The 23,079-nt window shown below is 36.0% G+C and overlaps 2 protein-coding genes and 2 long non-coding RNA genes across 4 annotated transcripts; all 4 read left to right on the top strand.

The window, feature by feature from the left end:
* Nucleotides 1–224: 224 nt before the first annotated feature.
* LOC106162127 (uncharacterized) lies at nt 225–5,191 on the top strand. Its single transcript, XR_015334751.1, has 2 exons — nt 225–689; nt 4,495–5,191. It is a non-coding gene; the product is annotated as an uncharacterized LOC106162127 (long non-coding RNA).
* Nucleotides 5,192–7,075: 1,884 nt separating this feature from the next.
* LOC147761710 (uncharacterized) lies at nt 7,076–8,714 on the top strand. The gene is made up of 4 exons (XR_015334803.1): nt 7,076–7,157; nt 7,930–8,099; nt 8,322–8,467; nt 8,691–8,714. It is a non-coding gene; the product is annotated as an uncharacterized LOC147761710 (long non-coding RNA).
* A 950-nt stretch (nt 8,715–9,664) lies between these two features.
* Nucleotides 9,665–12,446, top strand: LOC147761709 (cytochrome P450 20A1-like). Its single transcript, XM_087014045.1, has 6 exons — nt 9,665–9,740; nt 10,019–10,142; nt 10,595–10,709; nt 11,065–11,129; nt 11,598–11,754; nt 11,985–12,446. The coding sequence occupies exons 1-6, from the start codon at nt 9,665–9,667 to the stop codon at nt 12,087–12,089; spliced, it is 642 nt and encodes a 213-aa protein (XP_086870171.1). The 3' UTR covers nt 12,090–12,446.
* Nucleotides 12,447–14,062: 1,616 nt separating this feature from the next.
* On the top strand, nt 14,063–22,909 carry LOC106152202 (cytochrome P450 20A1). Its single transcript, XM_087014044.1, has 11 exons — nt 14,063–14,109; nt 14,542–14,711; nt 15,007–15,152; nt 15,524–15,691; nt 16,059–16,137; nt 16,427–16,603; nt 17,165–17,288; nt 17,514–17,628; nt 21,415–21,479; nt 21,953–22,109; nt 22,330–22,909. The coding sequence occupies exons 1-11, from the start codon at nt 14,063–14,065 to the stop codon at nt 22,432–22,434; spliced, it is 1,353 nt and encodes a 450-aa protein (XP_086870170.1). The 3' UTR covers nt 22,435–22,909.
* The last annotated feature ends 170 nt before the right edge of the window (nt 22,910–23,079 follow it).

The raw sequence follows: 23,079 nt of genomic DNA, 5'->3' as shown, positions 1-23,079 counted from the left end.
CTGTTGATCTATCAACATTGACAATTGGTTGACAAGAAAAGGTTGATTCAATGTTGAAATCTTGTTGATTTATCAATATTGATGGATCAATATCATCTCAACCTATCCTCAATGTTGAATCAACGTTGAGTGCCCGCTGGGTAAAGAATATCCACAATAAAATTCGGCAACCGAGAGAAGCGCCAACATATAGATAATTGCGATAGTATAAATGTCAAAATATCAAAATGAATAGCCCCGCCGTTCGAGCCTTTTAACCAATCAAAGCAACGGAAAGGGGGTCAAGTCACCTTCCCACCAGGCCATGCCATGTAAACAAAGCAGCATGGTCGGCTGTAGTGAAGAGTCTGAGGAGGGAGACGCGAAATCTTCGCCAAATTCTCATCTTTCGTGTTGCATGCACATAGAAGAAGGTAGCTAATTAAGAGACTCTAGATACCATCACACGTTTTCGCTGGGAAACTTTTAGAGTCGCAGCGAAACAATGGCTGAAATTTGGCAGCAGAGAAGCCGCTGCTGTTCAGTGGATCCGTACGGATTTAGATAGAGCCTTAGAGGATTCGACGATTTGGAAGCCAAACCACGATGTCACTACTCTTGCTACAGAAAGCTTACTAACAAGAAGGGGTTATCTCAGGCGGCAAAGAAGTATGAGAAAGCTGAGAAACAAGGCAGTCTTGCTGAAGAAGGTATGTCAACATATTGTAATTTGTTTTTAAGTCAGCCCCGATCGTGTGATGTTTACATCGTACGTGGCTGATGTTACATAACAATATGTGACTGATAAAAGTGATATGAAAGAAAGAAAAAAAGAAAATGATAAAAACAAGTTTATTAGTGTTATTATTATTTTATTTGTAAATACTTAGAGGTTTTAAGATTTGAAACAACTCATTCTCTGTTGAATAAGATAGTAAAAGACCCCATTTCCAGAGATTAGATCGATCTACTTTAGGGGTTCACGCTAAACAGCTGTCAGTGGGGTGGACACGAAAGTTAATTACCCCCTTACAGCTTGTAGTTGGCGGGACGGACATTTAAGCCGGGTTATCTGACAGTAATCTAGTGAGACTCCCCACGGGGGCAGATCAATCTAAAAGCTCTGGGAATACAGCCTAAGCTAGCTGGATGTTCTTGCCATGATTAACATCTCATTATTAGTTCATCCATATTAGCATTGCATTTACACAAAATAATGTAAGGCTTCACACAACAAGATATATAAACAAATATTATGGTGGGATTTTATGAGACAGAGGCTTAAGTATCATGGTAGAATATTTTATGTTATTTGTGGAGTGGTCCTCCCCCCCCCCCCCCCCCCCCCCCCCCCCCCCCCCCCCCCCCAATACATTGCTGCACATGTGCAACCATTAGTGAATATAAATGTGTATTAACCTTTTTCATCTTTTGCGGAAATACGAAGTGCGCATGACAGGAACCGCGCGCCACAGGGGTCATAGTGGTCCTCTGCTGTTTCCAGCATGGCAATGCTAGGTGTAGATGATGTACAAGGTGCGCATATAAAAAGGTCGTATGAAGCGTGCATTGCTTTCTGTCAAACTAAAAAGGTGGCTGAAGCACAGAAACGCGTAAACTGTAGGCAAGAAACAGCTATTTGGACGGAGAATCAAGCAATTAAATATTTTCTTTCTCAGTTTAAATACGATGCGCTTTACAACTAGACTTCACCTAAGCGTCCGAGCCTTGGCTGTACTTTCCATAGTGATGACGAACTAAAGCTTCGGAGTTCTTTTAAATGCTTCCGATAATAAAGATGTGCGAAAGAGACTCGTTATTTTTTTATGTATAAAATCAAAATAGCCAGTAGACTCGTACACAGCTTTCAAGAGTGTGGACAGGTGCGCAGGCCTACGTCTTCACAATTTTGTACATGTATATATGCAAGCTGTGGCGATATCACCTCATGTACCGGCAGTGTCAATTCATTATGATTTTTATGTCTTGTTTGAAGGATATCTTAAGAGATTTTTAAAGTGATAAAATGAAAAGATTTCCTGCATTGTTCGACTCGTAGCTACTGTGTATACAGGTAAAACTGACACGCAGATCGTTCGTCGGTGAACTGATAAAATCGTTTGGTACCTGATAAGGCATCAGGTGTTACTTGTTCAATTGTTCGGTAATGCCCCTATTTCACACAGACAACAACTACGACCTTTCCTCTGTAATTAAAACCTTTTAAGTGTTAAATAGGTGAGACAGGAATTCTCAACTCTTTCCCAGACGATAATTAAAGTTTACCGTGTCTTACTCTAGTATATGTACAAAATTTACGACAGGTAAAAAATGTCAGCCTTTCGGTCTGACAAGTATGAAAATTTTGTCAAACTGAAACAAAAACGAAATTATGGCAAGAGGCCAAATTATTTGACTTTTAAATGTTTTCATGCGTATTTTCATCGTTTTCAATCACAGACAATTAAATCATTCAAATAAAGTGTTTCCCACACATTTCATACTTTTCAACTATCTAAGACAGTTAAATATACGTAGGCCTACTTTAATACTAAGCATATTTGTATTACTTTACAAATACGTTGTTGGATTATGTTTTTTATCCATTTTGTCTTTACCATACATGTATTATATACACGTAGCTTACAGAAAGGCTTTTCTGCATTTTTTGTATTTTCCAATTCTCTTGTCATTGAGTTCAGAAATAAATAACTTTTTATTCGCCGATAACGCGTTCAACAAGAGCCGATTTACTTTCTTCTTCGTATGTCTCTGTTGATCTTGATATATGAGCCCCGTTTGTACAAATCAGTAATACGTATACGGGACTGAATACATAATAATAAAAATTTTATTAACGTCTCACGTAAAAAAAAATAGAACCCACCCTGCTAAGGGTTATGAGAGACTAAAACCTGTGATGGGCCTACAACATTTAAAATGATCACTTATCAATAAAACACACACAAAAAGGATATTACATACAAAACTTTTCAAACCTTCTCTTTGTTGTTACACAAAAAGTCGTGAAAGTTCTTGAATTTCTTGTAAGTAGAATCCCCGTGTAAAACTTCACAGCTTTTACTTTCTTTTTCCATAATCTCATGCTTGAAGTCTTTTCTTAATTTTTAGGCCCCGGCCTATTCTTCAATTTTTTCTTCAAATCTTTATAATGTTTTTTTTTTTTCTCGCATTTTTTACCCCCAAGTTCTATTTGCCGATAGTTCGTTATATCCGTTGTTTAACTAAGCATTTCTGTATTTTATTAAAGCACCGTTGATCTCCTAATATTATAGTTTTTCTTCCCGAAATGTTCAGCGCAAACGCGGTGCCCTGCTTTTGACCCAAACCTGCTATATTTTCCTTTCTTTCTACCATATTTTTCATTCTAACGGGTTTGTTGGGAACTTATTAAACCTCATGTGTCGATCTCGCTTACTGTTATTGTAGTAGCGGGACAAAAAGCACGTAAACCCAGCCATGGTTTTTAGCACCGCTGTAAGTGTTTCGACGTAGCAGGGCTCCCCTACCCACAATGCAATTTCAATTTCCGGAAAAGATGAAAAAGGCTAATAGGCTAAGCCCAACTTCAATGAGAATGTATTTTAGGGATTATTTATTGTATCTTGTGAGCCAGAAAAAGTAGGATAGCTTTTCACAGAACAAGCTGCAATGTGATTAATTTAATTAGGACTGTTAGGAATAATCCTTGTAACTTTCCCTTATGAATAGAATCAGTAAAGGTATACATAAATAGTATCAATAAAGAATTACGTTGACAAACAGTATCAATAAAGGAATAATGATAATGAGTAGGGTGACTGGTAGATGTAGTTCAGTTAAAGAGAAGAGGCACTTTTATTCAAGGCATCTTATATTAATCTGGGCAGCAGAATTCTAGTGGGCTCCCTATTAATTATTAGATCTTTAAGCTTGATTAATTTGTCTTTGTTGCAACAAATATTAAACAGTGGGTCTCATTTGCCTGTAGTTTGTTACAGCTTAGTTCCTCATAAAAGGAACATGCTGAGCCACTAATACATTGAATCCAATACCTACCCTATGCCCTTTGAATCATGAGGATATATGTAATTATAGTTGTCAATATCACTTGGTGTCAATCATTTGATAAACTCACATGCTACTGTCTTATCTTATTTCATTATTATTTATTTATTTTATAGTGAAATCATAGTGATTGTATATACAATTGCACTTGCAACAATCAAGGATTTGCGGTCTGCTCTGTATTTGCTAAATCATTTGTGTAACCAAGTATCCAGATGTATTTATTTGAAATATGTATTCTCTGTTGTCTTTTTATTTGTACAGGGCAAATGTTTTTATAACTGAATTTTCAGCACATTACTATTTTTTTACATATCTTTGTTACACCCACTTGGATATTTATCCAACTTAATTCAAGGTTGTTTCTGTAGTAGTCAGTATCTGCACATTATAATTCACTAATATGTATGGTATGAAAAGTAAAATGTTATTTTGCTTCTTTTACAGAACCATCAACCAGTTGTACTCTTCCCAAAATACAAGGTCCATCTCCCAAGAAATTGAGATCAGTCTCAGGGTTTGGTATATCAAAGTCACCAGTACTGCCAGCTATCTGCATTATTTGTAAAAAAAAAAAAGTTGTGGTCGTCTAATTTTTGCAAGTGTTTTGATATTTAATGGGGACACACTCATTTTGATGTAATTTTAACATTCATAATATTTTTTTATTGTTTTGTATGTCCTTAATTTGTTTGAGATTGAGCTATTTAATTCCTGCCAGAATAGTTTTTTCGATTTTTATGTTCAATATTTCTACAAGGTTTTCTATTTGATATAATTTCTTTGGTGGGTTGTTATCTTTGGATAGATTCTGTCCTTGTGTTTCCCTTTGTATCTTGCTCAAGATTGTGCACCTGATTTACAGTTCTATTATCTACTGGTAGTTGTTCCAGTCTAAGACTAATCTTTAGACAGGTTTAGTTATAGTTGAAATAATAGGGTAACTGCCGAGCTCAGCTCTAAAAATGGTATTGCTAGCCTGCTTTCTTAGACCTACAATCCATTTGCAAAACTTTAAGTGTACCTGTTCAAATGGCATTTTATTAATCTTTTTCAGATATGCACAGGAAATGTATAAAGTTATAATTTCACAGTTGAAATAATTAAGTTGGAAAAAATATATTATATATATCATAAAAGCCTTGTTAAATGTGAGCTATTATTTCTTTAATATGCTGTTGTTACTAGACAATGCTGCAATTAATTGCAATAATCAAACTTCTTTAAAATTGTACCTTTGCAATTTTAAGATAAACTTGAACATAAAAACCTCAATTATTCTACCTAATGAAGCACTTAGATATTTTTGAAATAATTTTTTGAGCACTTGCCAGCTTCATAAACAGACAGCCCTCATGATACCTAGTTTGTAACTCTACACATGGATTTATACTATTTATCAGTGTAAGATATTGAGTCAAATAATTGTCAGTGATTATATGCGCTTTAATTCAATGTAACATTACTGAACATACATGTACAAGGTAAGTGATTATATGATCACTATATAGGGTAATAGTGTGACCTGTGTGCGATTGTAGTAGAAGTGGTACAGTGCAGTCTACGGGCTATATACTACATACCTTCTTGCCGTGAATTCACGTCAACATTTAGCCAATTATATAAATACACGTATTCTCCAACTATTTAAATCTTTCTCTCAATATTGACATCGATTTTAAAATCCTAGGACGTATTTTTTTATTTAAACAACGCATGGGAATCATCTATTAAATGTGCAAGCTTCGCATGAAAATTCATTGTTTACATCGAACAGATGTAGGTCAAGTTATCACGTGACCCTTTCCGTTGCTTTGATTGGTTTAAAGGGTAGAACGGCAGCACTTGGAACTACTCGGATGTCTCCGCACTCGACAGTCGAGGATTGCCGATTGGAACGGCAGGGCTATTCATTTTGATGTTTCAGCATAAATACTATCGCAATTATCTATATGTTGGCGCATCCTACGGTTGCCGAATTTATTGTGGGTATTTTTTAACTGTTTATCTTACATGCACCGTGAAAATTGTCTGGCCACTGAAGCTTTTCACACAATGAAACGATAGACCAGTGTAGGCAAGGGACTAATTTTCGTGTTTGAGTTGAAAATACGTGGGGATTTAAAACTATAAATTGTGTAACTTTAATATATATATATATATATATATATATATATATATATATATATATATATATATATATATATATAGTACGTTCACGATCCATCGGCATAGATATTTTCGACATGCTGAAATTCACTTTTATGTGTGACAGCCTCTTTTTACATTTACAGATATTACAGCGAATTTACTTCTTACGGGTGAACCAAAACAGATTCTGGATATTAAATACTGAAAAAAGGGAAGATGTATTTTTTGCTGCCTTGCATCATGGTGTCAGTGGCCTTCGTGGCATTAGTCGTGTTTCTGTTGACGATAAAAAATAAGGTAGGATATCTATTTGATTATTGACTGCAGTTTCACGCCAATATCTCTACTACCATATGCCATTATTGTCAGTTCTAATGTCAACCAGATTGCTAGCATGCTGTCTGAGACTAAAACATACACTCTACACTGTAAAATCATCGATACTTTTAGTCAAAAATATAATAACATAACATTGTAGTTATGAGATACATAATGTAACACCTCTGGATTTGTATTTCATGAAAGCAACATGCGTTTGATATAACAGTATATAACTTTATAGCCGCCCTTAACCATTCTGTATTAATGTTTACATTATGTTCTTGATTTCCCCACTTTACAAGAAAGTGCGGGTCTCGGATGGGCAATGTGTTGTATGAAAATGGAAATAATATTTAACATGGAAACCATACGCATCGATATAGACCCACCTTTTAAAACTCTTTAGGCTTAGGGCTTTGTACCTTTAAATTTTAAATATACAACATTATTTGAGGGGTGACCATTACTTCTCTAATATTATCCATTTCTCACCACACCACTCCGCCTTTGATGAGTTAATTAAGTAGTCTAGTATCAGTACGGGACAGATTAGCAATGAAAAGTTTTTTTTTTTTTCAGATCTTCGACAGAGGCACAGTCGACAAGAGCATACCAGGACTAATATCCAGGAATAATAAGTGAGTGCCCGAATAATGGACAAAACCCTTAGGCCGCATTCACAACCAAAGTAGATCCTCTGACTAACCTAACATACTCGATCAAATATGGCCGATTTTCGACCCACTTGACGCAGAAGTCGTTTAATGCGAAGTCTATACCTCAGTGTGACGTAACCTAATTTTAATATCCATGTTGGCGTCTTGGGAGAAGGAAAAACAAGCCCCTTTACGACTATAAGACCGCAATTACAACCAAAGTTGATCCGCAGACAAACAGATCCGTGGATCAAATATGTCCGATCCACTTGAAATCTTACCGCGTAATCCACGCTGGGGATCTATTTAGTGTCTTTTAGGATGTTATGCGATAAACTTTTAAGTGGGCCGCCATATATGATCCGCGGGTCTGTTAGTTCTTAACTTCCTGCTTCCTACACTTATGTCGGCGTAGTTGACAATGGTGGATAAAAGAACAGGGCAACTTTTTCCAACGTCAGAGTATAATGCTAATGATTCATTTTCCTTGAAATTTCAACAATCTGCCCCCCCCCCAAAATAAATATATATATATATATATATATATATATATATATATATATATATATATATATATATATATATATAATTTTTTTTTTTTTTTTTGCAATATAAACTTGTAATGCTCGTTTTAGCCTTCAGTTGGATTGTGGCTTAATTTTTGATATAGTAACAGATATTAGAATGGCCGCCCTTTAAAATTTCTCCCGGATCTATGTTTGTATGAATTACAAGCAGCTTCAATATCCTTCAGACATGGGAACCTTGGCCTGATTAAAAAACACGGCAGTGTACACGAGTTCCTACTGTGGCTACACCAGCAGTATGGACCCATAGCAAAGTTCTGGTATGGAGAAAAAATGGCAGTCAGCATCGCCTCTCCTCAACTGTTCAAAGAAAACTGTCGTTTATTTGATAGATCAGGTGAGAGAATCCATGGGTGTATTTGTATTCCTTATACTTAGACATACATCTGCACATCTAAAATGAATTATTATTATTATTATTAATATTATTATTCTTATACTACATCTAACTTTATGTCGCATTGTAATATAATCGACGATGTGCAATTGATGGACGGTCTTTATATAAAACACAGTGTTTATCTATAATCTAATAAACCTATCTAAATATTTCTTCTAGACCTTTTGTTCAATATGTACAAGCCCCTATTTACTGAGAAAGCTATCCAGTATGCTAACAAAGAAGATGGAAAGTGGAGGAGGAACACTTATGACCCGTGCTTTAGCCATGAACAAACACTGGAGTATGTGACCATATTTCAAAAGGTGAAATTCAATGTGATGTCCCAAGCAATGTTTAGATTAGTCATTAGTGCATTTTCAAACAATTGGATATATATTTTATCTGTAATCTTCATTTAATCATCTCCCTGCTTAAAAATATCCGCAAGAAATTCTTTCTAGTCCTTCAAATTGTAGTTTGCCAATAAAATGTTTACAAGTCCATGAACAGACTTGACAAATTGTAATTGTACGTAATTTCAAACAGTTTTATATCATCACAGCTTGCTGAGGAATTGGTGGAGAAATGGTCACATAAACCACGTGATGAGCATATTCCTTGCCGCAAGGAGGCGTTTTTGTTCGCGTTGAAGGCCATAACACAGACATCACTTGGAGATTTCGTTTTGGATGAGGAGCAGATAATAAAATTTTGCCAGTCATATGATATCGTAAGTTTAGTATTGCCAACATTACATGATTAGTTTGATGGACTATAGGAGCTTAAAGGGATCATCATTTAATCACAAATACGGACTTGAGGAGACGGCATCCGAATAGCAAACGTGGGAAAATACATATAGCTTAAAATAAGGGCATGTATTTGATTGTTATATGAATGATAATGATATATTGTTTTGTATTATTTGCTCCAGGATTTCGTAACTATTTCAGAACAATAAAGTTACATGTTACACCATGTACATGCACATTTATATGGACAATATGCTCAATGCCCAAAGTAAATGTAAGCATAATTTCCATTATACTGCACAGTGCTTTTATACATGTATTTATACAGTATATGTGCAGTGGTATATTTCTATTACCGCCTTATTTGATTCTGCCAATTATCAGTGCTGGTACGATATGGAAGACAGACTCGGAGGGGATATACCAAAGCACGGGAGTGAACGTGAAAAAAGATTTAACGACGGTAAGAATAAACTAGATTCATGTATCGTCCATTTTTGTATTTAGTTGTTATATAATTGTTCAAGTCTCATTTTTTTGAAAAGCAGTGATTTTATAATTTACAGATACAGTACGACGTCTACGGATTTACGACTATAGGCATCGTCTGATTTTGAAGAATTGGATTTTTATCTCGATACCACGTTTTCTGTTTCATAGGCTAACAGATACAATATACACTTCTTTACAGCCAAAAAATATATAAATGATATATTCACCACTGCGATTGACATTAGAAGAAAAAAGCCCACCACCGTGAAACGAGAAATGTTGATTGACGTCATGATTGAGAACAACATCCCAGATGACATGCTACAGGGAGACCTGAGGAATTTCATCATTGGTGGATTTCAAACATCAGGAAATTGTTCGTATATGATTGTATTGACACTACTCAGTGTCAATTAACCATTACAATCACTGCACACTTATGCGCTCTTTCTGATGAATATAAAATTGATCTAAAGAGGCTTGGGTTTAAATGTTCCTTTCACGAAACAGAATATTGCATCTGCGACTAAGTCCACGCATACTTAGAGAGAATACATTATTCAACCAGTTCATAAGTGCGTAATGATAATTTAATGTTTTGACTTCAACAAACTGTTTATATCTTTACAGTGCTGGTGTGGACCCTTCATTTTATCTCGCTTAACCCCGAAGTTCAAGAGAAAATATTCCAAGAAGTGAAAACCGTATTGGGTGACAGACGCGAGGTTTTACCGAGTAACATTGCCCAATTAGTGTAAGTATTTGTAAGGGATCGTCAGCCCTAATGTTGATTTAACATTATAATGCTATTTGCTACGTTTATCATTTGATCACAGTGATTCTTTTGCTTCATATTTATGAACCGTTACATGTGCATTCTATTTATCCAACCATGCATTTATCTATATTATATTTTTATTTTAATTATTTTTTTGCACATTTTTATTTTTACTTTGAAGTTTCTTCTTTTCAGTTTAAACTAAGCTTTTTGGTTTGGGCAACGTGATATATTAATTTTTTATATTCACGTTTTTTTCTAATTTCAAAAGATCTTTTTAGCTAATTGTTTATGTTAACTCTGTCAGAAACATTTGTCAGTGCTATTTATTTATTTATTTATTTTTATTTATTAATTTTTTTTTTTTTTTTGAAAAAAATCATATTTCTATATTATATTTCATTTAACACCTCATCTGTTGATGTCAGGTACACCCGTCAAGTTATGGACGAGACCCTGCGTGTGGCGGTAGTTGCACCTTATGCAAGCCGCTATGACGATGAGAAGGACGTCATAGTTGGAGGTTACGTCCTACCGGCTGGGGTAATTAGGAGTAAATGATGTCATTGTTTGTGAAAATATTTCATTTTGTGCCAGTTTTCTTATTATATTTAAATCTGTATATTTCAGTTTTTATCATATGCTGGGAAGTTAGAATTAACTGTTTCATAGTAGAAAGACACAATGACACTGATGGGGAAAATTAATTTTGGAGCAGCTTGTTTGTCCCTCTGTTTTTCAATTGATTCATTATTTACTTATTCATTTTAATGCGTTCTGATTTTGGTCATAGCAAGGATATCGTTATGAATGCTGATTATATTCGCTGCGGTTTGTGTGTGTACAATAATTCAAGAATATAATAGTGATACTTTCTTGCAAAGCATTATTTTTCCAGACTACCATTATACATGCTTTGGGTGTGACATTTAATGATCCAAAATGTTGGCCAAGTCCCAAGAAGTAAGTTTTACAATTATGATTTGTCCATAACTGTATAATGCATTTTTCCTTCATTTTGAAATTAGAGATACGATTCATTATAGTGACTACATGAAATTAAGAAAAAAACAGATATTTGGATTAACTTCAATGGAATTAAGAGAGAAAATATTTGGATTAACTCCTTATGGATATAAAAATTTGACAAAATTAAATTCAAATTTCGACTTATTGATTTTAAAAAAAGTTAAATTTAATCAAATTTAAGCAATAACAGTATTGTGAGAGCTGTGACGTGTCGGCAATGTTTGTGCCTTAAGAATGGGATCAGCCATTTCAATTTTAGAATTTTAAAATAATTTTAAAATAATTTTAAAATAATCCACCTGACCTTATGGGCTTGTGCGGAAAAGTTCTATTTTAATCATATCGTTATGGGAATCATCTATTGAATTAAGAATATAAATTGAATTAAACGTATTCTCCCAGGTTTGATCCAGATCGTTTCAGCCCGAAGAAAGTGTCAGAGCGCCACCCCTACTCCTTTCAACCGTTTGGTTTTGCCGGCAAGAGGAAGTGTCCTGGGTACCGTTTCGCTTACGCAGAAGTAGCTACGGCACTGGCGAACATTTTGCTGAGGTTTGAGGTGTGTATGCAAGGCACCTAAATTGACCCCCAAAACAGATACAAGCAAAGAAGACAAAACGCTTTTCAGACAAACTTTGGAAAGGAAATGGCACATCTTTTTATCAGTAGAAAGAGAAGCAAATATAATAATGACGTCACATAGCAACAATACACACATTATAAAGGAATGCAAATATGGTTGTTAGAATTGCATAACCAACGCTTTCATCACTGTTGTTTATTTTGTAGATTCATAATGTCAACGGTCAGAGGGTCAAGGTCAAGTATGGACTAGTTGGTACCCCTGAAGACGAAGTCTGGATAACAGTTACTGAAAGGTCCTCCAGCAATTAAGAAAAATATTTCATGTGAAAGAGATCCACAAACTGACGAAATTTATCAAACTGAAACGATCCCTTGCTGTCTCCCCGCCTCTCACACGCCTCCCCATGTGTCGTCCCAATGGAGCCGAGATTTAATGACCGTACCCCCGCAGGGACGACGCATTGGGAGGCGTGTGATAGGCGGAGAGACTGTTAAAAGATTAGGCGGTTTTTCTTTCATGTGCGTCCGTCATATTTAGTTCCAGGATTTGTAAAGCCATGGTTCAACTCGTTGTGAATGCGATCTTATTTCATTTCATTGACAATTGACGCATGGAAACTCTATGTGTAGAAGGTGTTTTGTTGCTGAATAAGCTAACATAATGTATGTGCTCTAAAAGTGTTAATTTTATGGAACTAATATAAGAGAAGTATTGAACATATGCCAAACGTGTAGAAAAGCTATCTTGCCATATTAATAGGCTTTTCGGCCTTTGAAGTGTATCAACCCCCTACTGTCAAGTTGAAACTCATTTGTATATTTCATTTGATTTCATTTTAATATATATGCTTTACTTTATTCACTCGCAGTGAATCTTCACGTATTTTGATGAAAGGGTCTATAAATTCTAGGAATTTCAGTCAAGACTAATAGACCCATGTTTTTACCTAGTTCATATTTCCCCTATACAGCCAACAGCGATAAAGAGTGATTTCTAAACAAAGAAGTACACATGTTTGTCATGTATTGTACCATGTAAACAACACTTGAATCTACAGGTATATGGCGGAAGCTTACATATGGCGGTCTATAATTCGTAACATGCTTTATCGTATTCTCTTTATATGCATCCAGCTTGATTTAATACCGTAAGTTGGTAAAATCCGGATTTTTCCCTGTGACATTCGAAGTTTTCAAGGTATGCTGCAGACAGCACATGCTGGAGATATTTTTCTGTGAGTATAAAACTACAAGTAGGTAAGAGAAAGAAAACGTGTCCATAAGCTGTGGCATAAAATCTGCATTGATAACGACTTCATTCTGCTGTTTCGACGCCTTTTTTGTTAAAAAGTTCAGAAAAAGTGCATTATAAGATTATCCCTTGGTAATTATTTCAAATTGCCATTTACTTAACTCCATATATGATAGCAACTTTTTCAAGTGTTTTATTAACGTCTTCCAGGTGAAACAAATCAACACGGATGCAAAGGAGTGATGTATGTTTTATCGCTGTGTATTGTTGTGGCAGTGCCCTTTCTGGCATTACTTGCGTTTTTGTCAATCATAAAAAACAAGGTAAGATAACAAGACACCTGATTGATGATCAATATTCATTTCTTTACACCATATTTAATGCCATGTGCCTCAGTAGTAATGAAATCATTCGCAAACTATTTAAAACTATTATAAATGAACAGTAGCCCAGTACTTTGTTTGGAAACCATGTAAGAAATGTAAGATAAAGAAGAGATGATGTACGAACATTTGAAAGCACTTTATAGTAGCTTTGTCTAAGCGCAATTTGAGATACACAATCCATTATGATATTTTTGGATTTGCACTTCATGGAAACAGCAATTACTTGATTGCCGACTGTAGCCTTATAGCCGGTCTTGCTTTATTTCAATTCTCGATTTTCCTTCCTTCATGCACAAGAAACAAACGATTGAAGGAAGTGCCGTGTAGGGACTTTTTTATTTATTTGAAAATCGCGTGTTTCCATGTGAGATCCTTCAGACATTGAAAGAACTGCCCTTCATGAAAAAGATTGTATACAGACAAAAAGTAAAGTACAGTGGGCGCCCACGTAGTACTTTTACATGGTAAATTTACCAAGTACCTCCATTGCTCATAATATCGCCTGTGACGAAGAAATTGGGAAAGGCATGCAAAAAGTAATTATTAGAATAAAACATTTGTAGACGGAGTCGCATGGACTATTTTAGGTACGGTATAAATTATAGATACATATCCTTTCTATGTTGCAGATTTCAGGCAGCGACATGATAGGCAGCAAAGACATTCCAGGACTGAAATCTCAGAATACCAAGTAAGTACCCGGATACTGAAGTCACGTGCAGTTATTTACAACTCGTTGTGTCAAAACAGTATCACAATGTAACTTTAAGCAAAAAAAAAAAAATAAATGTTAGACCACCAAGAAGCAGATATTAATATCTTAAATTAATTTCCCTTTTCAGCAAAAATCGACATAATTTGCTCAGTCAGTAATTTCTTCTTGTCATCAGCTCCTGGCTCAAATTGTAAGAGTTACATGCGTGACTTAAAGGCAAATGAAAATGTGGAGCCGTGATTAAAAAAACAAGTCGTGCTGACGACATAAATGTAAGGTCTAATCTGTTTATCCCTGAGAAAGAAGGGACTCTTGTGTTTTGTACTAAGAATCATCAATTATCAATCCCTTATGGTCAGGTCTTTACGCCCTATCTAGTATTCTTTATGCTGAGCGCTTATCTTTCAGAAATGGAAATCTAGATCTGGTTAAAAAACATGGCAGTCTTTATGAGTTCCTTGTATGGCTACACCAGCAGTATGGACCCATAGCAAAGTTCTGGTATGGAGAACAAATGGCAGTCAGCATTGCCTCTCCTCAACTGTTTAAAGAGACCTCGCGTATGTTCGATAGACCAGGTGATAGATGTTTTGGTTGGTTTTGCTCATTTAGTGTCAAAATCAATTTTAGCGATTGTAGTTAATTTAAACAAGATCATAATATATATGCATGATTTGCTATACGTTTTACACATTATCGAGAAAGATTTAAAACTTTGTATTTTTTAAAGAAAAATATATGTCAGCACTGAGCTAAATAATAATAATAATAAGTCACAAAACCAGTAATATTCATGATCAGTTATTCTACATCTAACTACATTGAACTTTGTGGTGTTTATTTTCTAACGTAAAGCTGATCCAAACATTTCAGAGGTTTTGATGAATATCTTCAAACCTTTGTTCACTGAACATGCTATCCCGTTTGCCAACAAAGAAGACGGAAAGTGGAGGAGGAACACTTACGACCCATGCTACAGTCATGGAAGTGTGATGAGATGTATAGCAAAATTCCAAACGGTTATTCAATTTAATTTATTACATATAATCTGATCCTGTCAAAAAGTTAGAAACGTTAAAATGCGGTACGCCCACATATTTGAATTCTGAGGATGATTATTTTCTATGAATACAGTATATCAGTTTATGCTTTTGTTAATTCAATGCGATATTACAGGCGATCCTTAAAACAGATGTAATTCCATTTTAAGGTAATTGGAAGCGTTTCAAATACGTTATAGGCCTACTATTCGTCATATAAAGCGAATATGTGAATAATTCTCTTTTTTCACTAAATCTTGCCGCACCTGATGGAATAGTTAACTAGGGAATGGCAAGAATCTTGATAAATTATGATTTCCTTTTTTGTCTGACAATTTCAATAATCACAGCTTGCCGAGGAATTGGTGGAGAAATGGTCTCAAACACCACGTGGTGAACATATCCCTTGCCGCCAGGAGGCGTTTTTGTTCACGTTGAAGGCCATAACACAGGCTTCACTTGGAGACTACTTTTTGGATGAGGAGCAGATCATACAATTTTTGAAGGCATATGATGTAGTAAGTTAAAATCGACGCCTTCAGCGTATTCAAAATAAGTTGATCCGCGGATCAAATATGGCCGACCCACTAAAAAACCTTTTCCCTAATGTACACTGAATAGTTCCCCGCAGGGAATTCGCGGTAAGCTTTCAAATGGGTCTGCCATATTTGATCCGCGGATCTGTTAGTCCGCTGAATCAAATTTGGTGGTGAATGCAGCCTTTGAGCCAGCATTGGGAGTCGTGTCTATGGAATGGCGAATACGGGTATTCTAACATGAAACTGTATGCATAATTGTCAACGCAAAATTGATTCACATTAATTAGGCCAGCATATGAACGGTGTTCTGTTTTCGTTGCAAATTAAGGACATTACATTCTTACAGTGTTGGTATGATATGGAAGAGAGACTTACAGGAGATATACCACAACCTGGAAGTGAGCGTGAAAAGAAATTTAACAACGGTGGGAAAATATTTTATATTATTCAGACCTTTTTTTCGCGTGTAGTTGTTCGAAGCAATTATGAAAGTGTCATCTCTTAACGAAATTACTTAATTTAATTACATAATTTCTTCTCAGTTATATAGGTGTACTGAGGTTTTAAGATTTTCGACTAATACTACCTGTGCTGCTTATGCTAAAGGATTGGAAATCCCCACTAGCTCTTCGATTATTAAGAAAATGTTTTATTTTACTGTACATAATCTGTTTTCCGCCCGTCCGACTTCCAGATATATTTTTCTCTTTACAGCGAATAAATACATGAAAGAAAAATTAGCAGCTGCGATCGACTTAAGACGAAAGACCCCGACCACCGAGAAACGAGAGATGTTAATTGACGTCCTGATTGAGAACAACATCCCGGATGACATGTTGCAGGGAGAGCTGATTAGCTTCTTCATTGGTGGATTCCATTCATCAGGAAATTGTGAGTATATGACTGTATTAACTGGTTCTGATGAACCGTTTGGTGAATTATTAGAACGATCACAACTGTGTACGCCTGTTCAATTTTAATTTCTGAAATTTAATTTAAAATATCTTGAAAACCTTAATATAAGGTTCAGGATTACCGTACACTGCCTTTATTTAGATATTGAATAGCAGTGACGTAAACATCCGTGTCTAGGCTGATCACTCCCATTTCCACAGCTTGATTAAGAATTTTTCTAGGGGAAAGGTATAGACGCAAAAACGACTTACACTGTATTTTAGGCTAGTACAGTAACGCAATTGCATTACAATTCATGTATGTGAAGTATGCTGATGGAAGGAAATCGCTTGGTTTTGTCCTGATTCGCTAGTTATACGTTGCGTTAGATATACTTTGGGGGAGGGGGAAGGGAGCAAGTCCTAAGAAAGCTATAAGGGTGCACTGATAGCCCTTGACGTATCTTTGTTTTCACTTAGGGAATTTCAAACGATACTATTGCCCTACTCGCCAAACCCATACGACCAACTGAAAACTAAACTGTTTATAACGTTTCAGTGTTAGTGTGGGCCCTCCACTTCATCTCTGTATATCCTGTCGTTCAGGAGAAAATGTTCCAAGAAGTAAAAGCCGTACTGGGCGACACAGGCAAGGTTACACCGGATAACATTGCACAGTTGGTGTAAGTGCTTGTATAAAAATCACTGACTTTGTGCTGGTATTGCTACTGTGTGTATGTGTGGTAACAAATAGTAATATTTTCATCAAGTTCATGGCCAGTAAAGTACAACCATTAATTTATTTATTTGTACATTTATCCCAAATTTACCTTATGCATGTTGCTTTTACAACCGTCAAAAAACATCATGATTGACACTGCATCTTTCATCTGTTGATGCACGACCAGGTTCATCCGTCAGGTAATGGACGAGACGCTGCGCGTGGCGGTGGTTGCACCTTACGCAGGCCGCTATGACGATGAAAAAGACGTCAAACTCGGAGATTACGTCATACCAGCTGGGGTAAGTGAGAGACGTCATTATGTATGGTAATATTAAGAACCAACGCCATTTTTTTGTTTGTTTGTTTGTTTATAAGACATAGATGCTGATTCTTCAGAAATTATGTTAAGTCTTAATCATATTTGCCATATGTAAAAATACGAATTTCCATGCAGTTTTATCGACTTCGTAAATGTTTACGGGCCACCATGGGAATGTTTGCCTTATGATATTATTTTTTGTATTAATGGCTGTACTTGTAGTGGTATAGGCCCTACGATAACCGTGCTAACTGAAGGTAGCATGTTCACACTGGTGCTTGTGATAAAAACTACAGAGCACTTTGTTCGTTCTTGTTTTTCTGTTTTTCTTTTTTATTTTAAACCATATCTGAGTTGATATGGTTTACATCAAGGTTCAAGGCAAATAGAAAAAATGTAGCAAATGCCAACATTTGCATAGGAGATGTTCTTATAAAACCATCTAGTTCTGTAAAAGATCTAGGAGTTACCCTCGATGAAAATGGCACTATGGGCAAGCGTGTATCTGAAGTGTGTAAATCAGCATCTTATGCACTATGGCGCATTGGAAAAATAAGGAAAGTGTGTAGAGCCGCATTTTGCAACCGACCGCATTTTGCAACCGGTTGCAAAATGCGTGCAGTTGCAAAATGCGGTCCTACTAAATAGAGCCGCATTTTGCAACTGAACGCATTTTGCAACTGCAACGCATTTTGCAACCAAAGAAAATCGTGAAAACGCATTTTGCAACTGCAACGCATTTTGCAACCAGGATTTTTTTCTAAGTCCCTGAAACAGCTTGAAATACGAGACAGGTAGAATTGGAGTGGGGACGGGTTTGCTTCAACTATGTATGCTGAAACTGGCCAGGCTGCCCCTGGGGTGGACGAAAATATAAAACTTATTGAACATTGTAATTTCCTAATCCATTAGTTAATAAACATTTTGTTAGGCATGTGCATGGGACTTCGGATTTTTTGTTTTTGTTTTTTTTTTAATTGGGGGTGTGGCCGTCCCTAGGGGTGGTTGATTGTACTTTTTACTTCGTATTTTTCTCCTATCTACCCTTATATCTTCAGAATTGGGAAATAAAAACGTTGGGGATTAATACGCTATCGTAAGAAATGTGCATGGGCACTTCGGAAATTTATTGTGACATGGGTGTGGTTGTCCCTGGGGGTGGTTGATTTTAATTTTACATGGTATTTTCTGCTATCTGCCCATTGTATCGGCCATTTGAGTTAAAGCATGAAACGTAGCTACAGTATAATTTGGGACGTTGAATGGCATTTAATTTTTAGACGTTGTATTTTCTGCTATCTACCTTTAGACCATATAATTCAGGAACGGAAGGCTATGGGAATTGAAAACATGTCTTTAGGGATATGGATCCTTCTGGGGTATTGATGGGTGTGGCCGTCCCTGGGGGTGGTTGATTCTATTTTTTGCACCGTTACTTCTACTATCTACCCTTAGAGTTAGGAACATGAAATGTTGGGGATTGATAATGAATGTACATGGGTCTTTGAGGAATGTAGAGAACAGCAGCGGCGCACATAGCACTAAACGGACTTACAGTCGTAGGCATGAATATACTGTAGGTCAAGGAATCCAGTTAAAGCTGTCCTTTCGACCCATGCCAACAATAAGGCCCTACACACTCAGAAATCCTGGCGTTCAACTAGCCATTGTGTCTTAATACAAAACAAATATGTTAATTAATCATAAATAGTAATTAGCATGTGTGTTGCTCTACAGAGGCTATGCCTGAAAGTATGGGGTCTTGCATGGGTTTTCAATTAACTTGACCTATATTCAAGCATACCGCTGAAGGTCTGTTATTAAGTGCCGTCTGCTGCGTTCTTTGCATTCCCCTTCCTTCTTAACTCGAAGACAGCTTTCAGATTCATACATCCTACTAGCTGGGTCGGTCCAACTCTGCAGGGGATCTCACTTAAGTGCAATCAGTGGAATCAGCTTAATTGTCTGACATACCACCAATCACCCCATCCCTTGAGGAACAATCACACCCAAAGTCACACTAAAATTCCCCTGTACCCATGCACCAAAGACTCGTGCTCCTAACTCGAATGGTCGAGAAGGAGATGAAAGAAATTACGGTGAAAATATTACAGTCAAGTAACTATCCCCAGGGACGGCCACTCCCCAAGTGACCAAAAAGTCCGATGTGCTCAAGCACATCTCTAACGATCTCAACCATCCCCAGGGACAACTACACCCCAAGTCACAAAAAATCTGGAGTGCCTACGCACATTTCTTACGATGGTATTAATCCCCAACGCTTTTATTTCCTAATTCTAAAGATATAAGGGTAGATAACAGAAAATACAATGTAAAATTACAATCAACCACCCCTAGGGACGGCCACACCCCTATGTGCATGCCTAACAATATCTTTTTTACTCCCTGACGTTTCAACCTCCTAACTCTAATGGTTTAGGAAATTACAATGTTCAATAAGTTTTATATTATCGTCCACCCCAGGGGCAACCTGGCCAGTTTCAGCATACATAGTCGAAGCAAACCCGCCCCCACTCCAATTATACCGTAGCCTACCTGTCTCGTACTTCAAGCTGTTTCAGGGACTTAGAAAAAAATCCTGGTTGCAAAATGCGTTGCAGTTGCAAAATGCGTTTTCACGATTTTCTTTGGTTGCAAAATGCGTTGCAGTTGCAAAATGCGTTCAGTTGCAAAATGCGGCTCTACTTAGTAGGACCGCATTTTGCAACTGAACGCATTTTGCAACCGGTTGCAAAATGCGGTCGGTTGCAAAATGCGGCTCTACAAAGTGTTAGATAACAAAACCACTGAAAAATTAGTACATGCATTTATATCAAGATTAGATTACTGCAATAGTCTCCTCTTTGGTATTTGTGACTATCAGATTAAAAAGTTACAAGTTATTCAAAACTCAGCTGCAAGACTGGTTTGACAAATTAAGTACAATAGTACACACCATATCACTCCCATTCTGAAAGAATTACACTGGCGGCCTATGAAGCAGAGGATTGATTTTAAAGTACTTTGTATTATTTTTTAAGGCGATCCATTCACAAGGACCATTATATTTATCTGATCTTATCTGTTTTAACTTGCCACGGCGGTCCACTCGTTTTAATGCTGAAAATGATTTTATTTTAGAACATTCTGTTTTAGAGAAGGGGTGCCTCAAAAGTTATGGAGATCGTGCTTTTATAATCTACGCCCCAAAAGTGTGGAATGGTCTACCAAATTTTATTAGAAAAACAGAAGACTTTGACAATTTTAAATCTCTTTTAAAGACCCACATTTTTAATTCTGTCTATATCTCTTAGATTTTTTTAAATATATATATATGTATTTTAATAAGATTGATTTTTAGTAGTGTAAATTTTAAATGGTTTCCAATGAGAGTTTATGTTTAAAATATTGTAGTCATTTTAATGATTTTAGTATATTAGCCATTATTGTGAGGCGCCTTGAGATAGAATGTAAGGCGCCATATAAGAATATTATTATTATTATTATTATTATTATTATTATTATTATTTATTCTAATCTTATTTTATTATATTTTCATGTTTTATGTTAATGTTTATCATTTGTTTGTCTTGTTATTTCGTGGAGTCCTTAATTCGATCTAATCTGGATCATAAGAGAGATAGGATAGACTTCTATGAAATCTGTTTACTGCGGTTTGAGTGTATATTATATACAAAATAACATCTGATTTATACACAGTGATATATAGAATACTTTGTGACGAACTATTACGTCTAATTTCTAGACTCCCATTCTCTATGCGTTGGGTGTAGTGCTGAATGATCCAACATGCTGGCCAAATCCCAAGAAGTACGTTATTTTAGAATTGTAATTCAGGCCCGTAGCCAGCGGGGTCGGGGGGTTCGAAAAAACCACCACTTTTGCTGGGAAAAGGTCCACTCTAGGTAAAATTATAATCTAGGTACATGAAGGTTTTATGGGAAAAGGTCCACTTTTTTAGAAAAGAACCCCCCTTTTGAAATTTCTGGCTACGGGTCTGCAATTTGTATATAAATGTATGATATGCATAATATAAAATGTATGATTTGATATGTACTTATTATGGGATAGGGCAAAGTTAAACTAATGTGATGGAATTAAGCGAGAACAGACATATCTATGAGCTCCATATACATCTGAAATTTTTCAAAATCCGAATTCATAACTGACGTTCACTTTTCTAATTACGTTTAAAGCTATTAAAGCTAATGTCGAAGTTTCGCTTTAAGACCTCAGGTCTATTCTGATTTAGAGTGTAAATTGGAATTTACGTATGCTCCCAGGTTTGACCCAGATCGTTTCAGCCCGGAGAAAGCGTCAGAGCGCCACCCCTACTCCTTTCAACCGTTTGGTTTTGCCGGCAAGAGGAAGTGTCCTGGGTACCGTTTCGCTTACGCAGAAGTAGCTACGGCACTGGTGAACATTCTGCTGAGGTTTCAGGTGTGCTAAAAATACGCTGTAAAGAACAAAAAATGAGAAAATAAAATCGCATTTTCAGACAAACCCTAGAAGGAAACGGCACATCTACTTATCAATAAAAAGGGTAGTGGATTCAATTCTGTTGCTACATAATACAATAAACTAATTCGAAATCATACACATATGATTAATTCAAATAAACTTGCATATATTCATCTCATCAGTTTCTTCGCACTTGTAGGTTCATGAGGTCAAAGGTCAGAAGGTCAAGGCCAAGTATGGACTAGTTACTACCCCTGAAGACGAAATCTGGATAACACTGACTGAGAGATCCTCCAATAATTGAGTGAAATAGATGGAAATAAATGTATTCAGTAAAACAATAACTTCAACCGAAATTTGTCAAGACATCATTAAGTTAATTATGTTAGGTACCAGAAGATTGGAATGACAATTCTGAGAAACAGCCTTTTTTATATAAAAATTGACGGTGTATCATAATGATTCACATAAATACAATCAGTTAATACATATCGACCTATTTTCTTGTCAAAGACCGTTGATTTCCTTCATCATCATACATTCCGCAATGTGCAGATCATAAAAGATTTAATATCTATCGATATAGATATGATTTTATGATGGGACCGTCTATCTACATACATGTACGTTGGTAGGGATGATATTATACTAATACTGTTCTTTTATACTAACCTAAATAATTCATGGAGATCAGATATAATAATAATAATTATTATTATTATTATTTTTTTTTTTTTTGATGGAAAGAGAAAAACAACTGTCTTATGATAATAAACTAGAGAAAAAAATTTGTTTTTTGTTCATACCTCTGCTTTATTTTATTCCGTGTGCTAAATTAGTAAATTGGTAAATTTCCAACTTTTTATGCAGACCGGGTAAAATGCATTTTGGGCCTTCGGTAAAGGCTGATAAAGCCATCCCCCCAGTTTATAATTCCTCTCAAAAGCCA

This window comes from Lingula anatina, chromosome 5 (assembly GCF_051362555.1).
Source record: "Lingula anatina isolate TDL-2025a chromosome 5, LinAna3.0, whole genome shotgun sequence".
Classification (NCBI taxonomy): domain Eukaryota; kingdom Metazoa; phylum Brachiopoda; class Lingulata; order Lingulida; family Lingulidae; genus Lingula; species Lingula anatina.
Note: the sequence above shows the minus strand (reverse complement) of the source record. Positions and strands in the feature narration are given on the sequence as shown.